Source organism: Gobius niger (assembly GCF_951799975.1).
Source record: "Gobius niger genome assembly, chromosome: 2".
NCBI classification, from domain to species: domain Eukaryota; kingdom Metazoa; phylum Chordata; class Actinopteri; order Gobiiformes; family Gobiidae; genus Gobius; species Gobius niger.
In genome coordinates, this window is record NC_136853.1 from 28,977,541 (window position 1) to 29,000,143 (window position 22,603).

The following is a 22,603-nucleotide window of genomic DNA, read 5'->3' on the forward strand; positions in this document are numbered from 1 at the left end:
ATGTGACACATTAGACACATTTTTTGCTAAAACATAGTGAACACAATTATATTTAAGATTTTGCTAAAGATTGTGCCCAGTTTTCCTTAGTTTGGTCATGTTGGTGATGTTTATAGTTTCACTTCCTTATTGGACACTAACAGGAAGTGACATAGAAGAAGGTAAAGACCTGCTACCTTCTTCTATGTCACTTCCTGTCAGCAGCTTAAAAATAATAAAAAATAACTTTTCTGACCAACATTTCTAAAATTTCAGCTTCACTGAAATAAAATGATAATTTTGCAACAGATTTTATCCATCTAAATAAGTCATTTAGAAAAGCATTAAAACCTGTCATATGCACTTTAAGTAAACTTGCTTTGTTACTGACCAACTCTGTAGCAGCTCATTGTAATTTAGCTTTTATTGCGAAACTATGTTGAAATAAAAGACTCAATGTAATTTAAAAAAGTTTGTATTCTTCACTTGTTCAAAGCACAGGATCTTGTAAACTCCGCGCTCCTCCATTATCTTTATGCATAAAGTTACAGATTCTGCAAATGGGTTAACCGTCTTCTCCTTGGATTTGAGGCAAATTGAGCATTTTCCTGCAATGTTTAGTGATACGACTAATCATCATCAACATGTTTTCTTAAATGAGCTCCCATTTACAAAGAAAGGGAAGAGTCTATTGCAGACGCTGTACCTGCCACTCAAGTCTCTTGCTTTGTTAATTTCCCCTTTTCCAAAGCATGGCTCTCATCTCATTGGCCATGTCTGTTTAAATAGGATGTCAATCACCCAGCAGCCCCTGAGCAACAATTACTCTCACGGTTTTACATAAACACACTCGATGAGAGGAATTTAATGTACTTTGGGAGTTATGGGTTCGTTTTAGTGCAAGCATAAGCTGGAACTAAGCTGTAGTACATTACAAACTGTCTGCAAGATAAAGTGGAAAATTCAATCACAAGTACAATGGATGGGCTTGAATTAAACTTGTCTTTATCTCGGCACTTGCGTTGGCTCCTTGAGACCACTAACATTCAAGGAACATTACCAGCCTAATGACAATGGATTTATTCCACTTACCGTAAATGTGTACCGTTCCTGTTTACTTTTTTTTTTATCACTATAGGACTGAAGGAGCTTGAAGCCTATATATTAAAAGCCTATACATTAAAGTGGTTCAAACAATTCAAACCCATTGGCAGAATAGTTGTATGAAGTTGGCATGAAGTTTCCTTACAGTTCATATTATTAACCACCAGATGGGGCTCGATTCAAATGAACAAAGGTTAGACCGTTTGAGCGCGGGGCAGAGGTCCATGGCCAAAACCTTGATCATGTCCTTTAGAAATATCACTCAATGAGGTGTTGATTTATTTAGGCTAATTAATTATTTGTTTATTTCGGTGTTTGGTTATTGACATATAACCTGAACCATATGGCAGAATTAAAAAAAAATCTCACATGTTTTTCCATGTTACTTTATATCACATTCACCCAAACTGATACAGACAAAAGAAAACAAAAGCCCATGACTGATGCGCAGTTTTGTTTTAGCTTTTAGTGCTTTCGGAAATACAAGCATTTCTTCTTTTAATGCATTTCATTAAACAACAAAACAGAAAACTGTTCACTCAGAGACTGATTAACATTTGGTTTATGACTTCTGGTGCTTTATTTTTCAATTCATTGTGTTCGTAGACCTGCACTTATGAATAATTATATCGACCCCAATTCACCAGAGCTTAATAAACATCTGAAACAAATAGCCTGCAGTGAAAATATGCAGGTTATTTACACTTTGTTTTGCAAGCAATTTTGCCTAATAGTTTTTCTTCTCTTCTCACATGTTCAGACCTGCGCCTTATCAGACCGGACTCGGATCATTTCAACGAGCAAATTGCCTTCGCTATCTAATGCTGCAACATTGCAGATTTCCTGAGTCAATATGCAGAGGACCTATAGGGCATAGTTTGGCTCTCGAGTTCTTTGGATGTATATTCACGCTCTGTAGCCTGGGGACTTTTCAGTTTTGTGAACCGCAGATGTGTTTTGAATTTGCAATGAGATGATATGACATATTACCACCGCACAGTGGCGCAGCGGTTAGCGCTTGTGCTTAACAGCTTGAAAAGTCCCGGATTCGGACCACCCTCACCCTACTGACCATTAGCCTGACTCTACATCTGGAAATGGATCCCCAAGCGCTCCTTACGGGGCTGCTCCAGAGGGACAAGTGCAGGAGGCTAATAAGTTCCTGTAAATATCCCTACGTTTGGGACAGATTATTGGTTTTAATAGGTTATCACCTAAAAGTTAACCCCGGCCTAGGCAAAGAAAAACACAAAACAAACGATAAACAGCAACGGAAGCCTCACGCGCGAGACGCATCAAGTGGTTCGCGCCGTCCCCGGTCAGCTAGGCCCCGCCCCTCCAGCAGAGAGCAGGCCAATCTCCGCCTGTTAAGGCCGTGTCCCACAGCCTGTGGTTAGAGCCAAAGCTCTCACATACGGGCTGTCAGTGCGCTCTCTGTCCCGGGTGAGCCGGTGCTCGTCGCTGCGGTGGAGACCAAACCTCGGCCGCGGACAGGTACGTGCTCTGACCGACTGCTCGGTCTATCATGTTTGGTGTTGTCACATGGGTCGGTGGGATAAGTTAAGCTCAGCAGTGAGTCAGGTTTCAGACTTCATTTTTTAAAAATTAATAACCATTCCAACTCTTTCTTAACATGGGAAGTTTAGAGCAAAAAAGCAGCAAACCCTGGCACTTCAGACAAGGCAGCACGAGGAATGACTTAAAAGGCCCAAATGTAGATGGCCAAACCAGTGTCTACCTCCAGGTCTTCATCAGGGCTTAATGTGAATGGAAAGTTTATAGATGGTCACATTTATATATTTATTTTAGGGACAGTGCATGTTAATAAATAACACTGTAAATATACCAGAATGTGATGTGTTAACCTTTGTTAGAGGATAACAAAGGTTATCCTCTAACAAAGGTTAACACATCACATTTGTTAGAGGATAACATTAAATCGCTATTTATCATACTGGGTCAGGCTGTACAGTTGTACTATCTCTGTCATAGCCTTGACTGTGAGGCTCAGGCGCCCACTCTCAGCCACTGAATGCTTGCGTATCAGTATGACGCTCTGAGAGGGTATTTATCCCTCTTCTGTGGAAGCATAGACAGACTTGAATGGTAGGACTAGCGCAATGTCTCGAGTTCATGTCTCCGGGTCCCGCACCGATGGTAAATAAACTTCTCCTGCATAAGACATCCAGACTGCTGCCTGTTATTCATCTATCCTCTCCAACACCATTGTTATTTCTCTAACAACCTTAAACGTACAATCACAGTTATCAACATGACACATATCAAACTATTGGCTATGGTACAATTTTCAATCAGTCTACGTCCTCCATTACATTAGGCTGCTTTTGTACCATATCTAACTCACTGTAAATTCTCGCCACTGTTTTGTCACAGTCTAACTCTAACAGCGCTGTCATTACAGATTTACAGGAGTTAAAAGAGACCAGACAACATGAAACAAACTGCACAAAGGACAGCTGCAATATAATTGATTATGCCAGTGCTTCCCAACTTGTTTTGTCTCCCGTATCCAGTTGGGTCCATAATTTCATACTCGTAGTGCCCATGCAGCTGTCCAATTATTTTGAAAACTAAAAGTAAAACTACATTACATTTTAATACAAATCTACTTTAAGCACCTTTCTCTGAAAACTGTATTCATTTCAGTTTCATCTTTATTAATCTGAAATAATCTGCGCACCCCCTGCCATGTGCTCAATGTCTGGTTTACTTCTCCCACAGTGTAGGCACTTTTTTCATACAGGACTGTTGTTATTTTCCCAGAATTGATGATGATACTCCTGCACCTATTCTTTCTGCTCATCCTCCACCACACCCCTGTGACCCTGCTGGAGTTTCGCTATCACAGCAACCAAGAGATAAAGGAGTATCTGCTTCAAGTCAGCGCAGGCAACCCTGACATCACACACCTGTACAGCATTGGCCAGTCCGTGAGAGGTAAAGCCCATGCAGCATCTGAATAATGCATTACACATAAAAACAAAAACAAAGTAAGACCTCGTGTGTAGGCTATAAAGTCACAAATGTTTGAGGGCCTTCTTGAAATCAATGAGTGAAAATTAAAAATAGCTGCAAAATGTATTGCATTGCTTTGCAGCTTTTTGACTGGAGATTGGTGACGTATTGGTGACTATTCAGATTTATTTGTTTCTGATTAACCTTTAATGCTTCAAAAATAACCCTGGTGTTCGAGTTTCATTTCGACGTCAGTGCAAGAAAACAGAGGTGAGCACTTTTATTACAGCAATACTTCTAAACAATAACAACTTTGGAACCATGTCACATTGAACGATCCACAAAACATTGTATTCTTCAGATGTGTAATGTTTCACACTGACTGTTTCATAGACCACTCGTAAGTACAGCTGACAAACTGACTGACACTCAGGATGACATATGACTGACCAAGTATCAGTTGTCCATCACCATAGTAACAACTACACTGAGGGTGATCGTATGACAAGAGGCAAGACCAAGGTTAATTTAATCTGGACCGACCTAATCCAACTAATCACTTATACAGACACAAACAGCTAATCTGAGCTAATCCAGGGCACCAGCTGGCTGCTGTCCAAATCTGAGCATTCTGTGCATTTTGTATCATCTTGTCCAGTCATTCTTTAAGCCTTACCTCATGGGTTTTCAGGATCCCACGTCATTGACCTGTTAACACCTCGAGTGGGTTTACACAACTGTTTGTGTGTGTGTAAACCTGCTCTGACATGCAGCGTTTCATCCATGTGCGCCATCAAAATGCAAAAACAATGTGTGTTTTGTATGTTAGTGAAAGCTTCACTGTGTCAGTAATTGATTCAGGAAACCACCAGTGGCACTTGCTTTGTAATGGTACAAAAACATGCTTCCACCTGATAAAATATTATTTTTTTCCTGAATTGGTAATTGTTTGCCTGATATGTTAATTCTTTTACTTCTATTATTTTGAGCAAATATATACATTACTCACATCTGAAATCTTTCTTCAGGTCAAGAGTTGTGGGTGTTAGCCTTGGGTGTCAGCCCTGGTCAGCACACTGTTGGAGTCCCAGAGTTCAAGTATGTGGGTAACATGCATGGAAACGAGGTGAGCCAGCACACAGAAACATACTCACTCCAACGCACAGCCCCTCCCTGCACACAGGAAGTGGGACTAAAAGGAGACTAAAGAGATCAACAAAAGCCATTCAGAAGCAAACGCTCACTGCATACTCACTTTTGTGGTCCGAGACAGGCCGTGTCTGTTAGTGGGAGTGAAGAAGCCATTAAAATACACCATCATGTGGGGAGATAATAACCAATCAAAGTGAACTGGAAAAGTAATTATATGCAACCCACAACAGGAAAGACTTAGCAGATTCAGAAGCAAAGACTAAGAATGGCTGAGACTAATACAAATGCAAAAATACATAAGACTGTGAAACATAAAATACATAATTCTGTGAAACTGTGGAAAGTTGTTTTCGGTGGACCGGTGCTCAGTCGTCCCTGGCAACACCAAAATTGTCACAATTAAAGTGGCACCAATTCCATTAACCGCCACAGTTTGTTGTAATGACTATAATTATAGATGTTTGTGACCACACTGCACTGATGTGAATCAAGCACTCAAGAGGCAGTGATGCAGATCTGTGTAGGGTATAGTTACTCACTCAATTAGCTGTAAACTCTCTGCTCCAACACTGTTTCTTAAAACTAAAGTAGATCATATAACTTGGATGTGAAAAATGTCAATAATAATCCATGTTATTATACGTACATTAACATACTGTTGCTAAAAAAAAAAAAAAAGTGGAAAAGCTCTAAACATTAACGCCTCTGATGAACATGGCGTCCTGTTACCATGGCGACGGTCCTTGGGAGAACTCTCTGGCTGCGCATGTGAAAGTCAGGGGAAATGTCCTTAAATAGAAGTCATAGCTGGACACACACTGATACACACAGAGTCAGTGGAGTGTGTCGCTGAGGGAAAACTTCCAGAAAAAGCTCCATTCACCCAGTCCCCCCCATACATCCATCCACTCACACAAACACACACACACACACACACACACACACACACACACACACACACACACACACACACACACACGCACACTCACACAAACACACACACACACACTCACGCACACACACAGTGACGCACAGGCACACAAAACAAGTGGCAAGTGGCCTCACAAAGAGTGGATCATCTATTGTTTGTATTTATTAGGGAATGGAAAAAGTAAAATATACATTCAAAATGTTAAGAGGGGAAGTACATGGTGTAGTAGTGACTGCAGTGCTTAATTTGATCCTCCGTTTGGGGGAACGCATTCCCCCAATTTTAAGTTTTTTAGGGTAAAGGATCCGGGAAATATTTAAAGGGACTATACAGAGTTTAAAAATGTTAAAATTATGTATTTTCCTCCCCCTACATGTTCCAGCAATGTCCTAATGTGTAGAATGAGCTCAGACCTATTCACCACAACTGCCTCTAAAATCCTGCACTGTCACTCAAAAAGGTGTTTATTCAGGTCCGAATCGTCGTCATGCACTTAATATAGAAGCTGCAGTTACGCATAAGACCTGAGGTGGCAGTAGTGAGCATGAAAAATGACTAACTTGCATCTAGCCCCTTTAAGAGGATCCGGCAAAAAAAAAAAAAAGGGGTTTATTGAGAGTGTTCCAGCAAATGTTTTGGCCTGTTCCCCGAATCCATCACATCAGACCAAAAGTGTTCCTGAATATACAAATTTACAAATGAAGCACTGAGTAACTGTAATGATCAGCCAAAACTGACAAGGAAAATGGCACACTACTTTAAGTGTAAAGAGAACATTATGAGGTTTTCAACATTCTGTACATAGTGAACCTGTCTGCTTGTATTCTACACAGTTTAACAAGAGTGTCGGAGTCGGCGGGAGTTGGGTAATGCTTCACAGTTTGATGTGAGAGGGCACACGTACACAGACTCACCGAAAATAATTCTCTGAAAGCTATGGGCTCACCTTCACCTGACAAAAATGTGCTAATGCAGAGAAATATAAACACTTGACCACGGTGCCCCTACATTTAAACATTTTTCTTTTCTTCTTGACATACAGTTGTGCTCAAAAGTTTACACACCCTGGCAGATTTTTTTTTTCTTTTACTTTTTGGCCACCTTGTCATTAAGAACTGGGGTATGTAAACTTTTGATCAAGGTCATTTTGATACTTTCTTTTGTCATGATTCAAAAAGAGTAAACTCAGTCGTTTGACATGAGTGAAACATTTTTTTTTGCGTCATCATTCATATTCTCTGAAAAATAGTGAAAAGAATAATAAATTCTGCCAGAGTATTTAAACTTTTGCGCACAACTGTATAAAGAAATATCTGTGAGCTATTAAAAATGCCAGTAATCATTACTGTATGTGCCCAGTCCTGCTTTGGAAGCTGCTTGTTTCAGTTAAGTTTTTTCGTGAACATTTCCTGGCACAGTAACTGCTTCTAGTCTATGCTCAACCAGTTTTGTTTTTTTCCCTCCACTAAAAGCATAATGGTTATTGACCTTTTTTAATACCAAAGTCAACTGACTGCTCAATTCTATAATACTTCTGGATTAATGGACTACCATCTGGATTAATAACCGGACAATATCATTCAACAGGGCAAAAGAAAATATACACCAGTGTTTTTATTCTAAACGGCTGTCTCCATTGATTCAGTTATATCTTTTATGTTGTGATATAAAGAGGAGAAGGGTGTGCTCTGTAGTCTGCAGGAGTCAGCAATTGCTGAGAAAGGGTTAGAGGAAAGCACAAGGATGGCCAGAGGCGAAGCTAGTCTTGACGTGTGTCTGTGTGTAGTGCTCGGTGCACACGCACCTATTCACCTTTCCCACCCTTCTCCCTTTCTCTGTTCTGAGTCTACCATTCATGCACACAGAGTCCGTACTCTCTCAAAACATGAGGAGCAACTACAGGCTCATCTCTGGATTGTGTTTCTTGTCCACAAAGACTCACAGCTTCACTTCCTCCTACGCACCTTCCCTGTGGAGGAAGCAAACAGGCAGCAGCTGCTCATCGGCACCCATATGGTGATTTATGATCCCAAGGACAGGGTTTATTAGAAAATTATTGAAAATGTACATAATGGAGTGCAGATGAATAAAACACTATTTATATTTTTATAAGTGATTGCTTTAACACATACAGATAAACATATTTCCTGTGCTGTTTGACCACAGGTTCTGGGCCGGGTGCTGCTGCTGCATCTCATCGATGACTTGGTGACGGGATACCGTAACAATGAAACATGGTCACTGCAGCTTCTAAACAGCACCCGAATCCACATTATGCCAACGATGAATCCTGATGGTTTTGACTCCTCGGACACAGACTGCATGTACAGCCAGGGCAGGTACAGTCACTCACACACTATGTAATTATTGTGTGATTGTGACAGCTAATGGTCATATCATTGTGGTCTGATGACAAATCCCAAAAGCACATTTACACATTCATCTGTGCTGAGGTTGAGCAAACAGCTACTACTCTGCAATCTTAAACCTGACCTATAACCATGGGGATCATCTATGTAGATTATTAACGTAGTGGAAGACTAATAACCTATGCAATGCAAACAACATCTTGGTTAGGTTACATGATTTTCTTCTTCTTCTACAGTATAACTCTGGTGTAATCTGAAAAATATCATTTAGCTATATAAATTAAAGGTAGTCTCAAAAGCCCTGTTGACATGCATGCCCTTTTAGTGGTGCTTTGGTGCTTTGGTACTTTGTCACTTTGTCACTTTGTCACTTTGGGATAGTTCAAGTTCAACGCCCAAAACTTGCTGATTAGCCGGAAAGCAGACTCAAGGTTGATCCCTATCTCTCATACTGTTGCATGCACAGTAAAACAACACTGATGTAGCTAATCACATGTGTTTTGACTTATTTAGTCTGAAAGTGCATAGTGTGCTTACTATTTACATTTAGGCTGGACAGCAGTGTTATTATCTGCTAATAATGTTTGATTTTTGTGTGTGGGTCATGGTCAAATGGATTATGAACTTGAAAAACAAACAAATCTGAACTTGAAGGTAGTTATTAAATAACATCCACTCTATTATATTACTATTATCATTTACTACTAATATGCATACCTCCTAAGACACTGGATTGTGTAGAATTACATATGAGACCCCTGTTGTAGTTGTGCTCTCTTACAATCAACTTTAAGCAATTTTTATTGCATAATTTTACTTCCACTGCAAATTTGCAGATGTGGGATATTGGATTGGGTAGCTTGTAACAGCAACTTTGGGCCTAAGATTCGATAACTGCAAGCCCGGAGCCGAGGCAGATCCACAAAGGTGAGGTGGGTTCACCGTGGTAGTGCACCCTATGCTGGTAGGAGCGGATCCACAACGGTGTTATTTATTAGTATTTTATGTTTTACAATTATTGTTAGGGTTAGTTTATGGTCATAAGGATTGGGGTGAGGTTAAAATTATGGGTTAGGTAGTGCTGTTAGGGTTAGGTTTGGGGTTAGGGTTGGGTTAAAATTAAGGGTTAGGTAGGGCTGTTAGGGTTAGGGTTAGGTTACAATTAGGGGTTAGGTAGGGCTGTTAGGGTTAGGTTACAATTAGGGGTTAGGTAGGGCTGTTAGGGTTACGGTAGGTTCAGAACAAAAATAACAAGCAGTTCATATGCTGTTAGACGTTTATGTTATATTATGTTATCTTTATCAATCAATAGAATCTAGTTACACTTCACATATTTGTTCATCAGAATTTGTTTTGTTTTTATGAAAAAATTGAAATAACTCTGTTACTCCTCATGTGCATTAATTAGATCAACATCAATCAACCTTCCTAAAAACTGATCGTTCTAGATCCGCTTTATCCAGCAGAGGGAGCACTATCACGGTGGATTCGATTCACGGTAAATCCGTCTCAGCTCCGGGTCTGCAGCTTTCCCTACTCCTAAGATGTGGTTCTCTCTGGACAGCATAGTTAAATACAGTTGACAAAGTATAATTGAAAGCATTAAACATAGAAGATGATAACCTAATTTAAACATTAAGAAGAATTAGCCATGATAACAAACTGTTTCTTAGGTTCAATCACAATGGCATGGACTTGAACAGAAACTTTCCCGACCCTTTTGCTGCTCAGACGCTAGAAGACGACAAGCGGGAAGCGGAGGTAAACCTAGTCAGACCTCGTGAGAATAGTCTTTTTTCTTGAAGTCTCTTTTAAGAAGTATATAACACTTTCATTTGCTTGTTTAGGTCCGCGCTGTGATGGGATGGCTGCGTACTGAGACTTTTGTGTTGTCTGCAAATCTTCATGGAGGAGCTCTGGTGGCCAGTTATCCTTATGACAACAGTAATAGTAAGTTAAAAGTCTTTGACATTGTCCCAAGTGAATCTCAATCAATCTGTATGTATCAGAGCAAACAGATGTTTTCATTACATTACATTCTAATGCATATTCTGAACACAAAAAAACAATATTCTCAAATCTGAGAAAGACACAAACAGGCTCTCATGACTTTATGATTTCTGTGGAATCTTTTTATCTGAAGGTTCAGCCGATGAGAAAGTATTGTTTTTCTTCTTCAATGTTGGCCATTTTTATTTGACCGAAAGATCAGAAAAAACAATCCATTATATGTGTGTCCTCTTAAGGCAGTGAGCTAATAAACGGAGCAAGCGTCAGTCCTGATGACGATGTCTTTGTTCACCTTGCTAAGGAGTACTCCCACAACCACGCCACAATGCACAACGGGAACCGCTGTGCGGAAAGCAGGCCCTTCCTGGACGGCATCACTAATGGATTTCAGTGGTACGCTCTGTCAGGTAACCAGATTCATGAATATTAATTAATAAGTATTAAAACATGGTAATTGGTTTATAGATTAAGGTATTGTGAGGGCATTAAAGCTGGAATCTCATGGAGAGACATCAACAGAGCGGCATGTTGATACAGAAAAACAGTATGATGGAAAATATTTCATCAGAATTTTTGTCAAAGTTATATTTTTGTTGACTAAATAAAGGTAGTTAACTTGACTAAAATTATGAATAAAATCTCCAGATATTTTGGTGGACTAATAAAACTAATTAAAGATGAAAAGAAGGAACTTAAACATCTGAACTTCCACAGTTTGAGAGAGCCATCATTTAAATTCAATGCTAAAACAAGTGCTTTGTCCTTGTGGGGAAGCTCCATGAAGACGTGCAATATGATTAAATGTGTTTATGAATAATAATAAACTTAATGAATATAATGTTGACAAAAATAATGTTGGGTTTAGTCGACTTTATTAATTTACACGTAATTTTCATCGACTAAAATGTGACTAAAGCGAAATAACATTTTCATCAAAAAACAAAAAGTAATTAATTAATTAATTAATTATGTCACTCTTGCTGCGGATGGTCAGCTAGACACAGATGAAGCTGTTTTGCATTGGCTATAAAAATAAAGCATGTGGAGGGGAACCTAATAAACCAACAAGTCAGGTCTGTGGAGAGGCGAGCCTGCTCACAATAAAGAGACATGTTTTTCCTTTACTCTACTTAATGGGAGTTGTTACACAGTTACAGTAACAGATATTGTCGAACAGTCGAAGAGACTGGCACATGTTGACTTCTCTAAAGTTGAAATGTATGACATGCAAGTACCTCCTTGTGGTTAAATGGTTATGGTGAACAAATAGAGGCATGATTCATTCAGAATGTGTATGTTTGTAGGTGGGATGCAAGACTATAATTATGTGTGGGCTCAGTGCTTGGAGTTAACTCTGGAGATATCCTGCTGCAAGTTTCCTCCTGTCAGTGAACTTCCGGGCATGTGGAACGACAACAGGAAAGCACTTCTGTCTTTTATACAGCAGGTCCATTTGGGTTAGTAAATCAACTGTCTGGCCTTGTGTTCATTTTCTATTCAATTATCTAGATCAGTGGTTCTCAACTGGGATGGCGTCGGGACCCACCATCATGCAAAGATGACAAGCTGCAACCCAAATAACAGAAATGAATTTGTTTTTTATAAAGAATCAAATTCTGAATTTTACCACAAATTAATGTGGAATCAGCATTAATTAAATAGGGAAAAAAATGAAAAAAATCATTATCAAAAGAACTTAGCAACAGATTCGAGAAGTGTTTTCATTCTTTAGAATGAAAACACTTTATATACTTTATTCTATATGAATAGATTCATATGAAAGAAATGTTTCCAGAGAAAAGCTGAAAAATGTTTTCCCGGTGCCGACCCACCAGTTGAGAACCACTGATCTACATCATTGCCTCATGTTCTTCCATTCTGTCTCTTGACTGTACCTAGGGGTGAAAGGCCGTGTATTTGACAGCTTTGGAGCACCAGTTCAAAATGCAGTGGTGGACGTTGTTGGACGCAGAAATATATGTCCTTTTAAAACCAATCAACATGGTGAATACTACAGACTGCTGCTACCTGGGAACTACACTCTAACAGTAAAGGCATTTAAGCACTACTGACATCTAGTGGTTAGCATTGCATGCCAGAGGTTTAACTGTTGTGTGTTTGTTGACAGGTCACTTGCCCAGGGTATGAGGTCTTGACAGAAACATTAACTATTCCTTATGGTCCAGACCACTACTCTGCCTTAAAACATGACTTTATTTTACAAAACACAACGACAACAACTGAACTGCCCTCGTCTCCAAGGCACAGCATCACCTGTGACCCCTCAGTGCGCCTGTCTGCAGGTGGAGCCAGTGTCAGAGCCGTGTGGACAGGGTTCGCTGTGGCCCTGCTCGTGGTGGCCTTATCTGTGGACAACTGAAAAGTGTTGATGAAGGAGCTGTGCACTCAGGCTTTAAGGTCACGCCACTGGAGTGTGTCCAAGCAAAGGGAAACCCTCCACAAGATCACAGCACTCTCACTATGATTATACCAAAGGTTGTCATTATATAACAGCTATGTTTGCTTTACTGGCAACCAGTACACCAATGTTCTTGAAGCATTGTAACTGTCACATGTCACGTGCAGTAGCAACACCATAAAATACCTCAGTATGAAACAGAAGCCTTAAATACACAGTTTGCACAATTGTAAGAAATTGTAGACTATATAGACTAAACTACAGTTTTTCCTTTTGTAGAAGTTTTCATTTGAGCATTCAAATCTGAAAAAAAAAAATGGTCAAACCTTTGATCCTCTGTTGTAGTTCTGGTTAGATCCTACTGTGCCATGAATGCTTTAACAGACTGAACACTGCCAGTTAACACATTTATATTTTATTGCACTGAAGTGCGTAGTGCATATGAAGGTAACCATTGTTCTGAATGTACCACCAGAAGAAACCTTACGATGTACAAGCCCGCTCGGATGCCAGCAGTAAAGAAACGTTTAGGAGAGTGCCTTGTTTTATTAAACTGTTGCATTGAGCTTTCTTCTTGTTAGATACATTGGTTATTTTGTGGAATTTATTGTAAATGGACTGAGGGAAAACTGCACTTGGGAAATTGCAAATGCATAAAGAGAAATAAGTTCATATGCTTGTTAATAAATGTTATTTTCACTACATTACCAGTGCTGATTATTCTAAATGACTCCTGTTTCATATTTGTCGTGGATGGTAAAGGATTATTGAATGTGAGGCTGATACAGCACACAGACACAGCGCTCCTTACCTGCTCAAATCAACACAAATTGTAAAGTAACAAGTGTGGTTTGCTCAAATCAAATGACTCAGAACAAAAGGCTTGCGTTTGTAACTATGTGCTGAGCTCTGTATTATTGTCACACTGAAAATAACATTAACCGGTCAAGAAAGTCTTCACTGCACTGACATCCGCACGTCAGCAGGAGTCAGTATAGAGTTAGAAAGCAAAATAGTCAATTAAACATTTATTTTAAAGAAGGTATTTTTAATCTCTCCATACAATCTTTATCAAGCAGTGACTTAAAATACACTCGTCGGTCTGAAATAAGACTGTTAATAAATAATAGTTTGAGAACATTTAAAGCATCACTCAGCAAAGATTTCCTGGAAAGATCTGGTATCATTCTTTGTATTAAATATATGTATACAAATAAATATTGTCCAAACACCAGTTCAAGTGTTAATGTACATACCCATTCAAATGTAATTATATATTATTTCAAAACTTAATATTTCTTTACAACTTTATATATCTATATATATTTCAGGAAACTGATAAATTACACAATTAGCAAAAAATATGCCATTTATCTCATTTGAAATATTGTAGTTACAGGAACTGACACTAAATATCAAATTTGAAAACATTTTTTTTTCCTTTTAAAAGTATATGAAGTATTGATTGCTTTATTATCCCAAATTACAAATATTAATGAGGTAAAAAAAAGAAAAGAAAAATTGGCTGTGTGCAGGTTTAGTGCAGGTTTCGATCTGCACCAAATTCTTCAAGTGCAGAAGGAAATGATCAACCTTTCGCAGCCATTTTCTGTGCTGTGTTTGAGGCCTAGCTGAGGTACGTCAGAATGACAGACTGGATGGGCATCCTGCACACCGGACACAACTTGTTTCTCTTCTTCAGTTTCCTGGCGCACACGTAGCAGGACATGAGGTGTCCAGTTCGACCGTGAACTATGCAGCCGTTCTTTGGTCGTGACTGACAGATGACACAAGGGTCCAGACAGGAGTCCGGCAGCCGCGACTCGGCCGACACATTGCGCTCCAGCTCAGGGAAAGCAGGAGCGGCTGCAGGAGGCACTGTCGGTGAGTAGGGCAGAGTTTCTTGAGAGTCCGAAGATGAAGGCTGGGAGTCCATCCAGAGCTTTTCCTGGGAGGACAGTGAGGAAGAGGGAACAGAGGATGAGAGGTCCTGGGAGTTTGGAGCAGAGGCGGTAGAGTCATCCTGGGACTGAGACAGAGTTTTTGCCCTTTTGCCATCAGGGACATCAACTCCTTCATTTTCTTCAACATCAGAACCTTCAAAAAGAACAGTTAGTCAGCTTTAAAACAAAGGGATCGTCTTTGGGAATAAAGATTTTTAAATGTACCTGGACTATCTTTAGCTGCAGTCTCTTTTGGTTTTGGAGGGAGAGGTTTTGGGCCTGCATCCGATTTATTGACCGTCACTTCAGGTAACCAGTGCTGACGTAACGTCCAGCAGCGTTGACAGTGTCTAGGAAGTGGTGGGTTCAACTCCTCACACTTTCCACATTTCCAGTAGTCCTGCAAACAAACCCAAACGGAGGTAAAATACATGACCACAATAAGTATTTCATTCACAAGGACAACCGCTGTGACCCCTCAGTCCCTTCAGTCACAGGAACGAATTATAAATTATAAAACGCAAAATAGTAATGCTCATGTATTTAAGTCCCATATGTATGTTATGCCCACTTTAATACACATTTTTCTGCCTAAGAGAACAATGAGTAGGATGTACTTATGGAAGCAGAATTCCCCGCCCACTGTTGAAGTGTTGTTGTTTAGGACTCACAGCTTCACTGATTTCTGTGTCTTCATCAAAGGAGTCTTCATCTTCAGCCTCTATGATAGTAACCTCGTACACCTGTAAAATGATCAAATGTTAGAGTAGCCACATACATAATAACCAGAGAAGTGGTAATTAAAGTGCCAGATAATAGAGATACCTGATCATCTCCTGAGAGAGAAGCATCATCCTCATCATAATCCTCTGAATCAATAGATTCAACCTCGAACTCAACACTGAAGTTGTCGCTCTCAGAGTCTGATGCCGGTATTGTGACCTCTGATCTCTCGGACTGAAGATTAAACAGAAGCAAAATGAAATATAAACGATCTGAATGTCAGTGGCGTGCGCAAAAGTAAGTAGTAAAGGACACTCACAGTGCTGTGGGATTCTGATGAGTGGCTGCTGTGTCTGTCCCGCACCCCTCCGAGTCCACCAATCACGCACCACGAAAGACTGTGATCAAATGTCAGAGAGTAACTGTCGGATCTCCTCCTCTTTCTCCCTTCCTCCTCCTCCTCCTCAGACTCGCCCTCCACATCAACAGTCTCTGTGCTTTGAGAAGGACCTGAACAATACAAAGTGTGTTGAGTTTAAGATTTAAAAAACTGTTATAAAGATTGAATTGTCAGTGAAAAACGAACCAGGATCACTGCTTATGCGGCTCCTCCGCCTCCTCCTTCTGCGCCGCCTGTTTCTGTCATGAGATGAAGTGCAGCTTTCTGTTTCCACCTGTAAGAAGAAACAAACGATACTAATACGGCAGTAAAAGAAATATGACCAAAGAGTGAATGAAGCCGTGTCTTACCTCTGCGGTTCTGATCACTTGGCTGCTGCTTTGCTCATCACTTGATAAAGACTCTGAAATGAAAAAACAAAGGTTTGCTTTGAGCTTGGACAGGAAAAAAAAACAAATTAGGATTAAGACAAGGCAAGGCATATTTATTTGTACAGCATATTTCATACACACAAGGTAACTCAATGCACCTTAAAAAAAAAAAACAATCCTACCTTGGCTTTTCACAGCAATCAGGTTTTTCGTGAGCATTGCAAACAAAGCACTGAGAACAGAAAAAAATATTAATTGAAAATGAATTTTATTTATTTATAATAATAACAACAACAACAACTATTATTATTACCGAGGTTCTTTAACTGAGAAACTTTCAACACCCAGCACTCGCCCAAGTGCATCCTGTGCACAGTGTACAATGTGCTGCTGCTTCTTGTCGTAAAGCTGTTTCTTCATGATATACTGTCCAAGATAAAACATCACCTGTTGAAACAAAAACACAGCCATCATTGACGCCCTGTCACACAGATTTTTCTACAACCGTATGAAAAATCTCTGTCCACATGACGGATCTCTTGCAGAACTGATGGTACAACGTTCCATCTCCATGAACATTGCACTTCACCAGCAGCCTCGTTTATTGGCCAAACGAGTACAAACATTGTTTTTTGCAGAAATGGCAAATCAATTTGACTGTTTTGTTGACTGCAAAGAAGTTTTTTCGCCTCGTAGATAAACTGATTTCAGAAGTGTACATTGCACTAAAACAGCTACTACTACAGTGTCTCTATAAACAAACCACAAGCTTTCGTTGTGCCTCAACACCACATCTAATCTGCGTTTTAATCTCACGTGCACCAGGTACCTCGACACATGTTTCAGATGTTTTCAAATCGTATAAAAGAAAAGTCTAATATGTATTTCCCACGTTTTTCCTGGTGAAGTCCAGGGACAACACTGATGTCTCTCGTGTCCCCAAGCCCACTCTGGTTCTGAGATATACAAAACAGTGCAGGTCCAGTGCACTCCAAAGGCACAGCAGTAGCCTGGTGCAGCGCCACATTCATCCACTGCTCAAAACATTCCCACGTGTCAAACATGTGCACGATGCCGTATCCACAAACTTATGAAAGTGATTCAACAATGTGCCAATACCATATAAACAGAGGAGGAATGAAAATCCAGCTTTTCTGTCCAGACCTCTCAGTTTATAGCATCACTTTGAAGAGCGTTTGACAATAGCTAGCCCTCCCTGACATAATCAGAGACCAAGAGTCGAAATGTTCAACCTTGATGCAATGAAGAGCCTCAAATTCACCGACCAATCACAAGGTCCAGGAAAGGATCAGGTCATCAGCATCATATCTTTCATCTATAATGATCACTGTAATCAATGTATGTTGTAAAATGGGAAGTATATAAAGATGGGATCTGGGATGCAAGATGCCTTACATAGAATATGCAATTTCTTGCATTTTGTTGATTTTTAGATGTAATATTTCCAGCTGCTCACTATCAATTACAGTAGACTTAATTGTTTTACACCTCATCAAGATTGAAATCAAATCAAATTATATTAAATAATCTAACATTTTCTGCTGTTCTTCTCAGACTGGGACAGAATTGTATTTATTCATCAACTCTTTGTTTTTTAGTGCTGGAGTATGTTTGTGTGTCTTCACACCTTCAGTATGATGGAACTTAGCATCATTGCATAAGCTGCAGGGTTCAAAGCGTGTGAAAAAAGTACCGGCTTATGTGTTTAAACTGTGTACAATTAAACAATAGAAATAAAGCATTTACTTAAAAAAAAACCTTAAAGCTGAAATTACTGTAAATAAGTCACACAGTGGTATTCAAACAAATAGCTTTTTTTTTTTTTTAAACGCACAAAGACGCCATCTAAGATAGATCAGGGTCACAAGCTTTGAATTACACACTTCTGTACGTGCCCAAAGACATATGGCTGGAAATAAAACATGACTTGCATTATGCAAATGCAGCATGTACTTAACCAAACAGCACTGTACCTCTTTCATGGTGAATATATCTTTTGTGGCACCCGCATGTTGTAGTAATGATTGAAACTCTACCTTTGGTCTGACCTGAAGATAGAAAAACAAAGTTAGTAACATAAACTCTGAACTACTATGATGGTCAAGACATTAAACAGCTTTAAGAACTCAATTGTTTAGGATTGTTTGGGATTTGATCTAACACTGTCACAAATACTGAACAAGTACAACTTTTCCATCATACCAGCTGATAAAACATTCCAGTCTGCAATGTCTTCATTCATGCACACTAGACCTTTTATCACTTAACTCTATAAAACCTCCTGATCACAGGCAAAAGCAACATCTATTGAGCCTCTTAGAATGATTTACAATTGAGCAATTAACTTGGCATCAACTGGCAAGTACTGCAATGAAGACTGTTAAATATGTTTAGTTGTCTAACTACTGTTGCCCATAGTTCCACTCTGAGTGATGCTTCGTCACACAAGCTGATGCACTCTAAAAATGTTCAAGCAAATCTAAGACAAATATTTCTCCTCAGCATAAACTGGTACAAGACTTGGATGGTTTAAAAAAATAAACTCATCAATTAGAGAAATTAAGAATGTAACTTCAACTGAATTATTTGTTACTATTGTCACTTTCACTACAATGAAATGCTTCATCTTTGTGGTGCGTAAAATTGTCAATGTTATTGAAAGATTAATGTTTGTTGAAGCATTTATCCCTGTTCAATAAAAATTAAACAAAATAATTTATCACCATCGAGTATGTGGTGCTCTTACCAGTTTACTGTCATCCGGGGCATCCATGCTGAAGTCTTTCTCGGCAGACATGGTTACAGGATTGTTTCTGGGGGAAAGATGAACATACAGTTTTAATAGTAATTCTTAGGATAGTCATTAAAAAAGCAGCTTTGAGTATTTCATTCAATGTACTCCCGCGTCTTTAGTAATTTAGGGAGAAGAGAGCTGTGCTGAAGTAACTGAACTTTCACAGACATTGAAGTAAGTAAGAACTGAAATGAGCCACCAGGCAATAGTTACTTAGAAAAAGCAAAAATAAATTCTTACCAGTGTCAATTCTATTAGCAGCTCATCGTGTGCAAGAAAGGATAAAGTGCAGAGGAGAGCAGAGCCGAGCCGCATCCTCTTATACAGAGCCTCAGACATGTCAGGACTAGACCGAACATATTGGCCTTGCCTAGTCTTACTGGGGCCTATCACCACTGAGTCAGCTGGAGGTAGAAGTACAGGGTACTGTGACAGCTGATTTAATCATGCACTAACATGCCAAGACTAGTCTTTGGTGACTCATCATTTCTCATAAGAGGTTTTTTTTGTATGTGGAAAATATGTTCTGTCTAACTCTATTTTTAGAGTGTGTACTGTCCTGTCCGATCACAAGTACAACAACGAGACAGAGATGATCCAGCACCACATGATAATAATGATAATGAATAATAACAACAGCAATAATAACAACAATAACAATAATAACAGTCATAAATATTAATAAAGGTAATCATAAAAATCATGTCATCAAAAAACCCAATTCAGAACACTTTATTTATTGTAAGTTAATCAGAGAAAACGGAAAAAACCCAAAGGGAATAATAACAGATGACGTCACATAACCATGTCTTTCAACATTTGTGCGACTTCGTCTCGTGAGGAGCCTCGAGTCGTGATCAATGACTTAAAGCATACATTTTTTCTGTCACGTGTCAAGTCATCTTGTACCACAACAACCTTTGAGCGAGTTGACTTTGCTTTGCAGCTGAAGTGAATGGTCATCATGATTTGTTTATAAACATAATAGACTGCGAGTCCGCTGGTGGACAGACCTGGTACTACACACACACACACGGGGAGGGATATGCCCGGACTTGTCCCGCTGGCCTCACTATAGTAGGTTTCAATCGCTGCCCGTGGTGGACGTCGAGCCAGGCAACACGAAACTCTTTATCGTACAAATGAAACATTTCCTCAGATGTTTCAGGACTAATGAGTCAAGTGGTGATATTGGGGAGCGTTAACTAGCCAAGCTGCAACATTGTAGCATCACAACTCTGCATAAGCGGTCTTTTTAAGCGCGGAGAATTAAAAATAAATCAGAAGATGGTTTTAGGGAACCAGCCATGAAAGTCGGACTCGTGTGCCCTTTCCGTAGTGTAGATTTGTGTAAAACATATCGTATACATCTTTAAGTAACTAGCAAGAAACCAAAACATACAAAACTGATCGATGTATGTAACCAAGACGACACAAGTTACTGTCGTCACAGACATCTTATTGAAGAATCGGAATGAGTTTAGTTTCATTTGTGTCAGATTTCTTACCGAGGGAAGCAGAGTTTGATGAGGCGCAGGGGATGTTTAGGAAGCGATGAAAACACGAGGTCTGCGGCCTAGTCCGCTAACGTTAGCTGCCACTTAGCAACCAACAAACCTTAAGCAGGCAACGGACCGCCCGTGGAGTAAATATATCAACCCTATGCTCCCCATCTTTAAAGAAAATATGGACAAATAAAATATCACTCGACCAGCGCGATACAACACTCAACGCAAGTTAAAAGAACAGTAGCATTTCACGTTAGCTTTATGAGCATCTGGCTGGCAACGACTGTTTCACCACTTGGTGGTTTACACAGTCCAGTTTACATTGTGGAATAGCGCCCCCTTTGGTGGAAACACTACATGACAGGGTTAGGCAAGTTTTATTTATTTTTATTTAATTATTTATTGATTGATTGATTTCAGTCATGTTAGTTACATGTTTTCACATTTCAACAACTATACGTGATTTTTTGTATATACATGATTGAAAGTGCCCCTTTCTTCAGATACAAAACATAAATGGTCTGATTCGCAGGTATTATACTTTAAGCCATAAGCTAGAATAAACAACACAGGTACTACTGTTTTTAAAGTTAAAATCTAATATTTACAGTAGTGTGTAAGAGTTGATATTTGTTGATTTGAACTGTTTTTTAAATTGGTGCACTGTGGAGGAGTTCTTTAAATTCAAGGGCAGGGTGTTCCACGGTTTGACTGTATTTGTTTGGTGGTCAGCCGAGCCGACCCATAGGCCTACACCATGCGGTCAGTAAAAATAGTGAAAAGCCGCCATATGATTGTGTTTGCTTCACTTGCTTACCATGCAGTCTTCAGGACACCGTGAAGCTCCAAACAGGAAAGCTCCGACTTCACCGTTTTCTCCTCCTGGTGTTTCCAGTCTTCCAGTCAAAACAACTCATCAATAATAAAAGAAGCTTTCTCTGGTTGTGCTTAGTGCGTAGTCTTGTGCTTTTAGTTTAACTAAGTGGTCTACTTTTACATTTAAAAAAAATGTGGGGCAGGACCCAAAAGATGGTCGCGGAACCGTTTTCAGTGGGTCACAAGCCTTTCCCAGAAAACACCTTTAAATGTATGTGTTTAGTCTGTTATCGGGTATGATCGTGATTTCAGCATTTTAGGCTGATGTCATGCTTATTCAACAATTGATTTATTGATTGAATTTATTGATTTGATTTGATTCCCCGTTCCGATGTTTAGTTTTTTAGGGTAAAGGATCCGGGAAATATTTTGGAGGATCCGGCAAAGATTTGATCTGATACATTGGTGTTTAATTAATGTTTTGGCCCGTTTCCCGAATCCATCACATTAGACCAAAAGTGTTCCTGAAAATTTAAATTTACAAATTAAGGCGAGACATTGCAGGTGAATAGGGAAAAAATGCATATTTACAGATAGCAATTTGAAACTTTTGCTGTAGATCACTGGCATAAATGTGAGAGAAAAATGCATTGCAAGTTTTCTGTCATTTTATCTTTTCATAAGAACAAGGTGTTTTATGCCTAAAAATGCCCCAAATTTCCCATCTTTTCGGCGAGGAAATCTGAATAATGGACAGAGCTACATTCAAATGTATTGTTTCATTTTATTGATGAATGAGTTGCCAAGACTTTTTCAGAGGGGATTTGGGATATTTTGTTTAGTTTTAAAATAAGCTGTTTTTTAGTGGAAAAATGTGTAAAAATTAAATTTTCGCCTCATTTTTTGACATTCAAAACTCAATAAATGGGGCCATGGATTAGATAATGAAAAATCCCTCTGAAAAAATCTTCCAAATATTGTTCAGTCCAAGGCTGGAAAATGTGAAGTCTTTAAGTCTGACTGACGTGGACATAGTGTTGCCACAATGACAGAAAAATGTGTTTTGAGAAAAAGGCCCTTGAAATTG

The 22,603-nt window shown here is 39.3% G+C and overlaps 2 protein-coding genes across 3 annotated transcripts; one reads left to right on the plus strand and one right to left on the minus strand.

Annotated features, from left to right (window-relative positions):
- Positions 1 to 2,484: 2,484 nt before the first annotated feature.
- Positions 2,485 to 13,149, plus strand: cpm (carboxypeptidase M). Of its 2 annotated transcripts, none has more exons than XM_079551760.1 (10): positions 2,485 to 2,577; positions 3,868 to 4,041; positions 5,088 to 5,185; positions 8,309 to 8,481; positions 10,185 to 10,272; positions 10,359 to 10,472; positions 10,766 to 10,928; positions 11,826 to 11,978; positions 12,421 to 12,569; positions 12,650 to 13,149. In XM_079551760.1, exons 2-10 carry the CDS (start codon positions 3,873 to 3,875, stop codon positions 12,899 to 12,901), a joined length of 1,359 nt encoding a protein of 452 aa, XP_079407886.1. In that variant the 5' UTR covers positions 2,485 to 2,577; positions 3,868 to 3,872; the 3' UTR covers positions 12,902 to 13,149. The 2 variants fall into 2 exon arrangements, with proteins under 2 accessions (XP_079407886.1, XP_079407887.1); XM_079551761.1 differs by having other exon boundaries at positions 10,359 to 10,461; positions 10,758 to 10,928.
- A 937-nt stretch (positions 13,150 to 14,086) lies between these two features.
- mdm2 (MDM2 proto-oncogene) lies at positions 14,087 to 21,002 on the minus strand. Its single transcript, XM_079552004.1, has 12 exons — positions 20,701 to 21,002; positions 19,145 to 19,211; positions 18,372 to 18,446; positions 16,691 to 16,824; positions 16,560 to 16,609; positions 16,357 to 16,409; positions 16,193 to 16,280; positions 15,926 to 16,116; positions 15,709 to 15,840; positions 15,555 to 15,626; positions 15,109 to 15,283; positions 14,087 to 15,037 (listed from the first exon to the last, which is right to left on the minus strand). The coding sequence occupies exons 2-12, from the start codon at positions 19,193 to 19,195 to the stop codon at positions 14,568 to 14,570; spliced, it is 1,491 nt and encodes a 496-aa protein (XP_079408130.1). The 5' UTR covers positions 19,196 to 19,211; positions 20,701 to 21,002; the 3' UTR covers positions 14,087 to 14,567.
- Positions 21,003 to 22,603: the final 1,601 nt, after the last annotated feature.

What these genes read in the sequence shown, in the direction of transcription:
- cpm (XM_079551760.1), top strand. Translation starts at nt 3,873, where the DNA reads ATGATGATACTCCTGCACCTATTCTTTCTGCTCATCCTCCACCACACC. An exon ending in ACAGTAATAGTAAGTTAAAA is followed by an intron (nt 10,473 to 10,765) that starts GTCTTTGACATT and finishes TAAGGCAGTGAG; the next exon opens with CTAATAAACGGAGCAAGCGT. An exon ending in TATACAGCAGGTCCATTTGG is followed by an intron (nt 11,979 to 12,420) that starts GTTAGTAAATCA and finishes GACTGTACCTAG; the next exon opens with GGGTGAAAGGCCGTGTATTT.
- mdm2 (XM_079552004.1), bottom strand. Translation starts at nt 19,195, where the DNA reads ATGTCTGCCGAGAAAGACTTCAGCATGGATGCCCCGGATGACAGTAAA. An exon ending in CCGCATAAGCAGTGATCCTG is followed by an intron (nt 16,117 to 16,192) that starts GTTCGTTTTTCA and finishes TGTATTGTTCAG; the next exon opens with GTCCTTCTCAAAGCACAGAG. An exon ending in TGCAGCTAAAGATAGTCCAG is followed by an intron (nt 15,038 to 15,108) that starts GTACATTTAAAA and finishes TTCTTTTTGAAG; the next exon opens with GTTCTGATGTTGAAGAAAAT.